Raw genomic sequence first — 13,115 nt, forward strand, 5'->3', positions numbered from 1 at the left:
TTTAATATTTCTAGTCAATTAATAACTATATTGTTCTTTATTAAAAATTTTATAAAGATTATTACATAATACAAATATATAATTGCGATTAAAAATTATTAAATATATATTAAAAAACGTATTAGTAATAAGAGCATCCCATTACATCTTACATCTTATCTCATTTTTATCATATACTTAGTTATTTCTTACACAATCGGCAAATCTTAAAGTGCATGTTAAATATATATTTTTTAACCATCGCGATGTCCCAGAGTTCGTCCCACAAATGTTAATTAAGTATCATGCGTTTATCGATGTACGATGTAGAATTTATTGCAGCTCGAGATGCTTCTGTCGTTCGATCGTTTTCGAGGGCATCGTTACATAACGACGAACGAAATTCGCAGTATATATTTGTAATTTAGATAGCTACAAGAAAGGCCAAAAATTGTCGGTGATTAATTAGCTCGCATTTAAAATGCGTGCGTGTGCATGTGTGCGTGCGTACGTGCGTGCGCGTGTGTGCTTGTATGCGTGCGTGCGTGCGTGCGCACGTGTGTGTGAATGTGTAATATTTTTAAAGAAAGAATTTTTTAAAGAATATTCAATTCTTTTCTTTTTACGTATATCAATTTTTGATAGTATTTTTGGCCTATTCTGTATAACAAGTTATGCTTATTATTGAAAATGCGCGAGCTGCTTTATAAGAAGTGAGCTGAAGTTTGCTTGAGTTAAATGTGACTTTGGAGTTCGATACCTTTTTATTTCAGGTAAATCTCGACTCCTAAACTTCACACAAGCTTTAGTATGCGCTTTATCTAATGATCTTCCTGATACACTGTTAATTGCATTTTAGATCCCTATAAATATGAAGTATTGAATCTTTAAAGATTAACAAAATATTGTGGAGATGTAATAAATAGAAAAGTAAAATTATATTTTTATGAGACGAGTCTTTTTTTACAAAGTTTTCTCTTGGTTAGAGACTAATAAAAATTTGAATTACAATATAAATGTTTGTAACATTTTATAAATCTGATTCGGAGATTTTAAGTTAATGTTCGGAACGATGAAGTAGATCTTGTAATTGATCGTACATTTACTTAACTATTAATCGCGTTTATTTTGATAATAAAATCAAAGCGCGCGAACGACAGAAAATTACGAGTTTTGCTCGATTGATTTCTCTTATTCCACAAGTAAGGAAGTAAAAGATAGCATTAAATTCACAGAATTTTATTAACCTTCAATTATTATAAATAGTGCAGCATTGATCTTCGTGTAGAAATAATTTCATTTAAATGGTAACAAATATTCAATTTACAGTTCTATTTATGTTTGTTAAGTTTCTAATTGATTGTTAAAATAGTCCATGATAACCTTTGAATATAATTTGTATATATTTATATTACTCAAAGAAAAATTAATAAGTAAACAAATTACTCATCAAGTTTTGTAAAAAAGAATAAGAAGGAATTCATATAAAAATCATACTATAATATATAATTTTATTGTAATTTTAATATATCATCCTTAATCATCCATAACAAGTATCTGTTTTTCATAAATATTTATTTCAAAAATGGGAAAATAAATGTTGTGGCTATTTGTAAGAATTAATAAAAGAGAAATATATTTTTTAAGAATCAAAATCAAAAACGAATTAAACAAATGGTGCACATAGTAGTTGAGGGTTAATAAGAATAGCCGCGGCATGCCTATATTAGTATATTTCTAGCCGCGGCGAGACCCAGCGCGTGCTGTTTCGACACCCGAATAACGTCGTCACCGCCGACGGGCCAAGAGTCAAGTAAGTCTCATGTGTGTCGCTATCATGTTTATTACCAGGTTTGATCCAACCAAGGAATCATTTTTACTATTTTTCTCGAAGATAATCTGTTAAAAGAAAAGAGAGTCATCTTGATAACATTCCTTGATTGATGGTTGCTGTTAAAATTACATGATTGTGATTATCAAAATTGAAATTCTGTTTTTAATCAATCATAACAAATCAATGGATTACCTATATATATATAAATAACAATTATTAATTAAAATTTGATTAAAATAATTAATATCTCCTCCCCTGTCTAAGATTTAAATTTAAATCTAAATATAAAAATCTAAGATTTTGTATATTGCATCCACACAATTTCGATAATTGTTATTCCTTACTTGGATCATAATTTTTTCCAACAATCTACGGTTCTCGATTAGAGATCCATCTGTGTCTTAAGACACAAGAAATAGTATCGTCGCGTTGCGGTTATTGTAATTGTAGCTTCATAAATTTTTGACGATCTGAAGAGTCAAAATTTTTCTCTGTATATAATTATATTTAATAATCCGGCCGTGGATGCCTTTATTTCTCTTCTTGTATTTTGCACGAAAGCATTTTCTGCACAATAACGTTTTTAATAATTCAGCTGACTTTGCAACACACACGCTGCGGTCGAACTAAATATGAACGATTCGATCCTCGCATGCTTATCGCTATCCATTGCATTAAAACGTTTATGATTTTATCCTGCTATAACTTTTTGTTTATCGCATGAAAATAGATGCACTTATACAAAATATCCCAGTATCATTGCCACATAGTATTTTTCTATAGTTGATGAACCTAAAATATTAAATATCGTCGGTCATTAACTATAATATACATTGACTCCGAGACACTCACTCAGAAATTGATTTTTCATTTAGCATCTCTTTCATTAGCATCTGTTTCAAAACTATCATTAAAGATTATATCACCATCCATTTTTGCAATCAGATGTAAACAGACAATGATAGGAGGATAATTGCAATAATTACTCAATTAACAGAAAACATAATTCTAAAATCTATAAATTGGAGTAAGTATTGCAAATATATTTACAATTATATAATTGTAATATAATTGTAATTTTTTAAATTTTTATTAAATGTTTGAACAAAAACGACTGTTAATTAATAGCTAATAAATCAAAATTGATATCTCTCTATTAAACACAAAAACCGTTAATTGCAATTAAACAATTTATTTCTTATCAATTATTATCAAATTCGAATACTTAATTAAGAAAAAAAGAGAAAAATACAGGCAATATATAAGTGTTTACATTAAAAGATCCGTATGTATAACGTGTGCATATGTATATATGTATGATATATGTTAATAACACTGTTCCACGACATCTATAAACTTAATTTTGCATATTGTTTTAGTTTATGAAATATCGTTTTATAATATAGTTTAATCAATTGTTTAATGTTATGAAAAATATGATTAATAATAATTATTATAATTATGATATTAGGAGGCGAATTTAAGTTTCAAGATTTATTTCATTATTTTATGTTTTAATACTTTTAAAAAGATTAACATGATTAAATTTTTGCACATTTATTTTTGCGGAGATGAAAGTTAACATAAAGTATTGATTATGAAAGTGAATACTAACATAGATGTGATGAATCTTTCAGGGAGCATAAACCGCAGCCGAAGAGGCTCGGCGTGGAGGAGGAAGATGGAGGTACGGGAGCAGAGGAGGTTGTCTCTTTCATTGATCTCCCACCAAACAATCTCACAAAGTTGCCTGAGAAGGGAATTTTAAAGAAACACGGTGGTTACGGTATTGTAATGCCTGATAGTTGTAACACAAGTGAGCATGATGACTCACGATATTCCGTGAAGAATAGTTGAAGGAAACTCGAACTTTGGCGAGACGAAAGATCAAGCGAAAGCTAGCCGAACTTGTAGCTCAACAAATTGCAGATCAATAATACGATGTTGTAATAACAGAGAATCATTGAAAAAAAGAATTATCGAATCAAAGGTTTTAAATTTTATTACTTGTATTCCAAAATAATTTTGAGTAATAGCTAATCTTATTATTCAATCTTAAAATATCAATAAATATACGTCGTTTCTATTTTAAAAAATGTCATTCATTTAGAAAAAAAATTCATTTAGCAAATTATGTATAAATTATTATTTAATTTTAATTAAATAACTACTATTGTTGTATATATTTTATAATGCACGTAAAACATAAACATTGAAGTATCTAGTTTTCTTAATATTACATTTGATCAAGAAAATATTTTTAGTATTTCGCAAAATTAAAGAATTATAATTTCTATTTTGCACTGTTACGTAGAAATTGATAAAGAAATTTCCAAACGGTCGAGTAGCTAAAGAAATTATCTACAATCTTGTGCATATACTAAGCATGTATGTACATGTTCGGTTGTCTTTCGATCTCTTGCAAGTTCGAACTTCTTGCATCGATTTTTCACGTACTTTAACCCTTTATAAATCAGTATCACGCACGCTTCATTTTTCTCACTAAGCAAAAACGGTTGGCAAACACAAATTAGTTCATTATACATTATACAACTAGAAATACTAGCATTAAAAAGATTTATCTTGGGATTTAATATTATTCTAAGATATAAGGGGTTAAGAACTGTCATTAAAGGATCTTTTTAAAGGACTTCATAATCATTTAACTCTTTCGTGCGCTAATTAATTCCAGACTTCAACTTTATTATGTACAAATAAAATTGATTAGAATAATTTTTATGTTCTATAAGGTCTAGTAAGAAAATATGGATTGATAAAACAAATATTACTAATAAAGGTACTAATACAATAATATTATTAGTCCACAAATGTGCACAAGAAGAATTTATTAATTTCGGGAAAAAATAGGGTAATTATGCACCATTAGGGCCGATCTCACCAATTCAATAATCTTGACATATGTTGTCATAAGGTCAAGATCCTAAGTGACCTCCAGCAGGTCACTTTTTAGCCAATCGTTATTCGTTAAAAAATTATAAATAACCAAAGTTAAATATTACTTTATTAAATTTAATTTTACTTTTTGTATGTCGTTAATTCATTTATGTAGTAAAGCACAGATTTAATATATATTTATTGTTTATTTATTGAGGTACTCTATATATCTGTGTCATAATACTAAAAAGGTATCAATTTATAATAAAATACTCTCTGTTTTAAAAGCTCAAATTCTCTATTTTAAAATACAAATTCTTTGCTCTAAAAATTATACACTGATTTATAAAATTAACGCATAAGTGAAGTTATGCGTTAAGTGCAATACCAAAGTATTGCATAACTTCAAATAAATACAATGCTGCGAAAAATTATCGTATTTGCAAACTATTTTGTATTTTTAAGAGTAGAGTCTCTCCTTTAAGACACATTAGTCGACGTTTGATGCTATCATTTCCTTATACTGACATTTTTTTTAAATGATTTTTTAAAAAATATGTTTTGTCTCCCAAAAAATTGCATACCTTGATGTATTGCACGGAGCAAAATAAATTTTTCTCGCAAGTATCATGGGGTAACCATCGTAAAATTTGGACTTTTTCCTACAAATTGAAAAAAAGTAAAGTTTATACGACTTTTTTTCGCGAAGTTACAGCGTGTCAAAGTTACCTATGCATTTTGCTTACATTTTCCTACATCACTTACCGCCAATATTAGCATTATCCGATGCGCATTACTGTAGGTTGCTGGTCGGATTTTGCGCATCGTGCGTGCGTGCGTGTGTGCTAGTGTATCCGGTGAATACCTAATATTCGAATAAATGAATGAAAATACTCATTCAAATACACTTCTTTTTTATTCGTCAAGAAACGAATAAATACTTTTTTATTCCATTTGAATGAATATTTTTTGAATATGATTACGAATATTTTTGTATTTACTTTTACTCTGTGTTATCTGCACATTATAACCTGCAAGAGAAAACAGAAATCTATAAAAACAATAGCTACGATTACACCGTGCGCTTAGTCCGCAATCTATACGATGGGCGTCTTTGTTTAACTTATAGGTTACACAAAAATATTTTTATTGGGAATAAATAATATACCTCGGAATTTAATATCCACAGACCATAATAAACGACGCGCCCAAGATATCTTATAAAATGTTTATAACATTTACTGTGACGTAACCGGAATTATGTCGGAATATGTACGGCGCTCTATCAAATAGATATTTATAAATAAAAAATGTATTACTTTCTAAAATATATTTTTCCAAATTTCTAAGTTGCCTTCATAAAATTTGAATACAATGATAAATAAAATTCATTTTTTTTTTACTTAAAGTCATCGAAATGCTGGTTATAGTTAAGGGATAATGATTGCATATTGGAGCTTTCTTTTTCAGTTTATATTTTGTTGAATGAATATGAATACTCGTTAAATATTCATAGTTTTTTTGTGAATAAATATTTTTTAAAAACCCAAAATTTTGAATGAATATATAATTACATTTTTTTATGTAAAAATTTTGAATAAATACAATTTGGAGCTCAATTACAAATTTTTGTATTCACTGAGCACAACTGCGTGCGTGCATGTGTGTACACGTGTTGGGGAAGATATTTGGGTACGTCACATTCAAAGTTGCATATTTCCTTCTCGTCTTCGAATAATCATAGACGATCTCGCATGTTAAGGCAGACTCTAATTCTAGCTTGAGAAATTTTTTGTATCATATTTGACGTAATACTACTACCAATTGTTGAAGATTCCAATAGCTGGCTGTCTCTCCAAATTTCGTAGCCTTTTTCCCATCATATCTCAACCTTCGTGCAAACACCTCCTGATTGTTTTGTCGCTAATTTGTTTATGCGGAAGAACTTTCCCTGGTAGCAAGCTTAAATAAAAATGACGTCTTTTGGCGTCGAAATGACGACAAAATGATGTAGCTTGCTACTAGGGTTGTTTGCAATTTGTCGTGTAATCATTATCGGATTTTGTATTGCCTCATGGATGATGAGGCGATCTTCTCTAGATGTTGTTATTCGTTTTCGACCTTATCCTCTTCTTCGAGGAAATCCACTTGTCTCTCAATAACAAGCCAAAACTCGAGAGGTAGAAAACTGATTAATATTCGTTCTTCTTGCAATTTGACTTTGACTCACTTCTTCCTCCAAAAAAGTATGATTTGCACACAATGAATTTCGTTTAAACGAGGCGTTATTACGACTTTGCCGTTTGTTCTTCAAATGTACAATACAATACAATGATTACTGTGAAGTATACATACTGAAGTAAGCAGGTATTATACTGTAAAGTTACTTCAGCATGTACAATACTTTACGCTACTTTACGGTATTGTAATCATTGTATTATATCGTTCATTCAGAAAACCAACAACAAAATTGTAACACTGCTTCAATGTTTCAGTAAAATTCGGTGTGCGCAAATCATTATTTTTTTGAAAGAAGGATCGAGTTAGAGTCATCAAAATCCGACCAGTAATTTTCCTATGGTGCGCATCGAATAATGTTAGCGGTAACTGATTGTAAGCAAAAAGTTTCGAGGACGCTGTAACTCCGCGAAAAAAAATCGTATAAATTTTTTTTTATTTGTAGGAAAAAGTTCAACTTTTACCATGTTTTTACAATGATTACGATGATTTGCGAGAAAAATTGATTCTGCTCCGTACAATATGTCAAAGCATGTAATTTTTTGAGAAACGAAATACGTCCTTGCTTTTTAAAAGGTGCTAGAATACGGGAAAGATAAATTCAAACGATGACTAATTCTTAAAATAGAAACTATCCTTGAAAATGCAAAAAAAAAATCTTTAAGTACTAGTAATTTTTCTCAGAATTTATTTGAAGTTATGCTAAGTTGTGATATAATTTTAATTATGCGTTAATTTTGTAGAACAATGTATAATACAAGAAAGTAATTTGTGTTTTTAAAGCAGAGAGTTTGTTTCATCGGAATAAGATCGTGTCAAACGCCTCTAAGCACGGAGAGCCGTGGGAGATCTTGCGTTACATGAAAAGTCAGATCAACCTAGGCGGAAGGTGGATTGGACCTCGCTTTGCATGGAAAATTGTTACAAAATTGCAAAAATTGTGTTTTGTATAACTTATTTTATATTAATAACTTTTTAATGAATAACAAGCGATACCTAAAACCTGTTGTAAGTCACTCAGGGTCATGATCTTGACAACATATATCAAGATCATTGAAATCTGTGAGGTCGGCCTTATTATGCATAATTACCAAAAATGGAAAAAAAGACTTGCGCATGAAAGGATTAATGCAAACTGCACCACCGAAAGACTTTTTACTTATGAAGTGGTAACTGACTCGAGTCACGTATTTGCCAGGACTAGGTGGAGGCGCGATCGAGCACGTAGAAAGAACTTTGAATCAGTTGAATGGTTATCATGAGGATATACTCGAGGTGCTAAAGAATGCGGCGAGTCGTCGCGATCTTGTGGGTACTCCATCGGGCAGCAATCTCCTTGACGAGGACGCGCTACGTAAGTCGCTGGCCGAGTGTGGCTATCCCGATGTGTACCGCAAGGATACCGATGGTCAGGACAATGGCATTGATAACGGTCAGGAAGAAGAGGAGGACGACGTGGAGCTGCAGCCGCCATGCGGCACCATTCGTATACGTAATCTAGAGGATCTCATTCGTCAACTTGAGCATCGAGCAAGTGCGAGGTACTCTATATAAATTAATATTTCTTTGGTGCTTGAGAAAATTTTAGATTCCTAGAGCCTTCACAAAAAATTCTTAAAGATTTTTTAAAATACCGATATTAAAATCTCAGATTGCAAAATAAATTTTAAAGCCCTTGAAATTACGAATTCTTTAATTTTAGTATATATACTCGCCAGTTGGTTTTTATATACAATTACATTTTTACAACTAAGTCCGTAGATGTTTTAAATTAAAAAGCTGTCAATAATTAATCCTGTCATCAGACCCTACATGACTGGTCAGATGAGTCCGAGCGGGTCCGAAGAGATTCGAACATCCGAGACCGAACCGGATCGACACTACAGAATCGATTCATCTGTTTGTAGCGAGTCATCACAAGGGTAAGAACTTATGAGAAAAAAATATGCGCGCTTATAACAGACAAGCTTTTTAAACTCAACTCAGACAATGAGCGTTAATTTCGAAGTAACATCAAGATATAATAATTTTGAACCACAAGTGTGTCTATTACAGTACACGAAAAATATTCTTAGACGTTTTAGCAGTACTTTGTAAATTAGATATCGTTTTAATTCAACGATGTACTTTTATCGAAACGATTGGCTACATACGTTTGAGCTTCTTCGTACTTTGTTAATCACAATTATTGTCAGCAGATATTTCACACGCTGCCATAACTCTCACTGTAAATCGCTTACTATCTTCTCTTTCGCCAACTTATTATCTTAACCCTCTCATACGTCAATTAATTGCAGTGGCAAATTGCCATAAAAGTATTTTTATAAATATCTAAATTATACTTTTAAATTCTCATCAATTTTATCTAACTCTGCTGTTAACTTAAATATAATTTTTATATTTTATAATTTCGTATAATAAGTACAGCATTTTTTTATTACTTTTAATATTGTATATTATATTTTTATCGCCGGTTTTCAGAAACTAAATTTATAATAAATTCCTTCTTAGAGTAAACTTTTTATAAAAAATTACATATGCAATATTATAATGTTCTGTATTTTGAAGGAAATACATAAAGAAAGTAAACTGATATATTTTGTAAAAAATTAATAGAAAAAAAATTATAATAAAATGAGAGGGTTAACTTATTATCTTATTCTGCTTCCTATCTTGCGCATCAGAAGGCTGTCAGACTCGACGCATTTATTTATGTATATCAGACACTATATTCGATGTTTTGCGAAACCGTAGATTACAGTAAAACACGCGCAAGGATTACGAGAAAAGGACACACATTTGGTAATAAATCATTAATAAATATTTACGCAAAGAAAATTTACTCAAGGCATAAGATGCGGAGTCTGTTTATACTAAATATTCGTAACAAGCTTAATTATAGCAATTATTGCAATTCAATTAAAATGTTAAGGAGGCGCCGAATAGCAGTAAAATTGACTTACCAATATCAGGTGTGAATGTCACTGCCGCATTCAGGAAAACATAAAAACAATTAATTATACATATTATAAGTTATACAAAGAATATACAAATAATTAAAAAATAAAACAAGAGTGTGACTTTGAGCACTGGAACAATTAAGAATAAACGATCCGTTATTTTTTAAATAAATTAAATTTTATACATACTGAAAAAATATACTAAATAATAAATTACACACGCGTGCGTTTGAATAGTGTCAATAAATATTTACTAAACATAAAAATATATTTATTTGGTACAGGAACCATTAATTTGATTTAACCATCATTTCTTCTTATTAAATAAATATTTATTTATTGTAAGTAAATTTTTAGTTGGCACTTTCAAATAAATATTTATTAAAATTTAGAATATATTTTTTTAGTGTGTAATATCTAAAATTAAATTCTCAAATATCAAGGGTAGCAATAAATCCCGAATAGCGTATAAAATTTTTCGCGTGAGTTTCGCGTAGCCCGTGGACTTATACAGAAATTGATTGGATTTCCTACGTAGAAGCAGAAGATGTAGCCGCGGCCGCGACGAGGACGCTAGTAGATTCGTCTACGGTAGATACCGTCAGCCAACATCCCGAAGTCCTTACGGCAATCATCAACACACTCATCAACACTCCCATCAAATGCACCCTGAGGACGAGGGTATCTATGAAACTGCCGATCCTGACAGAGGCTCAAATACTAGGGGTGAAACACCCGATTGTGAAAGGTATTGCAAGACTCTGCGTCACGAAAAATCTTACGGCTTCACTAGTAGCAGTTATTCACTGTCACTGGGACATGTTATCGGTTCACGTCTGTACACTTTCTCTATCACGAATCCCACAATAATTCACATATATCTCAGATAAGGATGGTGCATGTGTTGTCGTTTGCGAAAAGAAAATTAATCAAAATATTAATAAAATTGACATCAGAATAATTGTGAACAATGTAGAAAAATCGTATGTTGTACCGCACAACAAAAGGCGCAATTTAATAAGAATTTGAGAACAAGCAGGAGATTTTTTTAGATTTAGAAAAAGCTATATTTGTAATTGATTTTTCCGTAATCGCGGATATTCGAGAACAATATATATAAAATAAAAAATTGTGAGTATTGTGCAAATCACAATACTATATTGGCTGGAGAATCTGAAATCTACGTAAGAAAGTATAAATGGACTCGGCATACAATATTTAATTTCGCAGAATTGCAGCGTTCGCAATTGCATCGCAGATTGAATTAATAAAGCAGTTTGTTAAGAATAATGCAACACATATAAAATTTGGCAGAGAAAAGCACACGAAAGTCTGCATGCTTTTTCGTTTGCTTCTGCATCGTATGTTGCTCTATACAATATCAACACATATATAACTAGTGAACTCTCTTTCGAAATACAAATATGTCCCAAATCTTTTATTATAAATTGACTCATCTTTAAGTATAGACTAAATATTGATAATTTATGTTTTATAAGTAACTATTTTTTTCAGGGAGGATTATTAATGTTTCAGAATGATTGTGTCGAAAGTCCGAAAGTTATCGACGCGCAATCATATCCGAAATAAATTGATTTAATAAAAGAATATATATTGTATTATTTGAAACACATCTAACTTTTGACCATGATAGAGTTCTCTATCGTATTTGATGTATTCATATATACTGTCGTATATATTCTTCAGTCTTAATAATATTTATTTTTTTTAATGTTCAACTAACTTTCACGTAATTGATTAATACAATTAAATAGATCTGGGACATCTAGCAGAACTCACAATTATGACTAAACCTCGTGCATGTCGCTTCTAGTATTTTGCATTGCAAAAACTCGTTAAACTATAGTAGATTATAATAGACTATAATTTCTCAAGCGACTGTAAGAGACTTTTTTCAATCTATTTCGCGCAATAAAATGATCTATATTGTGATTGATGTACGCACTTATCCTTATCTGAATAAGTTTCTCTTCGTTTGATGATAATGTGTATAATATATAAGGAATGTTGAATTAAAATATAAAATAGCAATTGTAGTGAGTCACAAAGCTTGGCACGTGCTTTAAATGTCTTAATTAACTTTTCGATTAATGTGTGTACGTGATATTTCCTCTGCAGAGCCTAATTTCAATTTAATATTAGAGCTAAAATAAAGTATAAAATAAATGAATTCCGCGTGTAAAGTTAGTAAAATATATATCATTTTATATATTTACATACAAATTATAAAAAATATATTGATCAATAAGGAGAATATATTTTTCTAATCGTCGAATTGATTACTTTTAAAATTTATATTCTTGATTTAAAAAACGTTTTTTTATTAATCAAGATAAAATATATAAATTAGTATACGTGAAAATTTCAATGATAGAATTTGTATAATCTTTTTTATGCTATAAATAAGGAATAGTTTTAATTCATCATAATAGTTAATTCTAGTAATTCAATTGTACTTTGATACAATATATTTATCATTGTTGCAATTTTGCAGCTATAAATATTCACTAAAATTTTTAAAAACTAATGCTCAGAGTATTTTCTGATTAGCCTATAGCTAATTCGTAAAGCGTATTTAGATTAAGAGCGGAAAAGTAGAATGTGCAAAAGCGAAAGCCGACTCAGATAACATTTATACATAAGATATCTAAACGACGTTTTTTCTTTATTCTAAATGATGTCTAAAAGACGTTTTTTAGATATCTTATGTAACATGCATGTTATCTGGGAATCAGAAAAAAGTTAGAAAGAGAAAGATGATGTCTGATTAGCTCAAACAGCTTTCGCTTTTTCACATTTTGCTTTTCCATCCTAATCGAAATGCGTCCTTATAATCCACCATCCCCTTCTATTGTACACTATACTAAACTTTTGATTATACATTAGAGACTTGCAGCTCTATTCTGTAACTCTTAACGCAAGTTTCGTTATTGTTATAACGTCGTTGCGCAGCTTTTTTACCATAATAAAAAACATACGTAACGTATATGTTATATGTATATATATATATATATACAGTGATGGGAGAAAGTTCGGCAACGGTCAAATATCTTGGAAAATAATGCTTATGCTAAAAATGTTCAATACAAAAGTTTTAGTATATCAAGTGGTCTATTATATGGTTATGTTGAAATGACCTTCATGTGACCTTGAAGGACACCGTGAAGGTCAACTTTGAAATCTTAAAT

General features: G+C 30.3%; 1 protein-coding gene across 7 annotated transcripts in view; it reads left to right on the top strand.

Annotated features, from left to right (window-relative positions):
* mmd (disintegrin and metalloproteinase domain-containing protein mind-meld) overlaps positions 1 to 13,115 on the top strand; it is a 51,925-nt gene that overhangs the window by 36,675 nt on the left and 2,135 nt on the right. The window contains exons 21-25 of one of the 7 annotated variants that reach the window (XM_018511835.1): positions 1,721 to 1,792; positions 3,451 to 3,629; positions 8,142 to 8,487; positions 8,752 to 8,868; positions 10,445 to 10,654. In XM_018511835.1, coding sequence (XP_018367337.1) covers positions 1,721 to 1,792; positions 3,451 to 3,629; positions 8,142 to 8,487; positions 8,752 to 8,868; positions 10,445 to 10,654 — 924 coding nt within the window. The remainder of the gene's footprint in view (positions 1 to 1,720; positions 1,793 to 3,450; positions 3,630 to 8,141; positions 8,488 to 8,751; positions 8,869 to 10,444; positions 10,655 to 13,115) is intronic. The other 6 variants (XM_018511832.1, XM_018511834.1, XM_018511836.1 and 3 more) reach the window with 6 other exon arrangements.

Source organism: Trachymyrmex cornetzi, unplaced genomic scaffold (assembly GCF_001594075.2).
Source record: "Trachymyrmex cornetzi isolate Tcor2-1 unplaced genomic scaffold, Tcor1.1 scaffold388, whole genome shotgun sequence".
Lineage (NCBI taxonomy): Eukaryota > Metazoa > Arthropoda > Insecta > Hymenoptera > Formicidae > Trachymyrmex > Trachymyrmex cornetzi.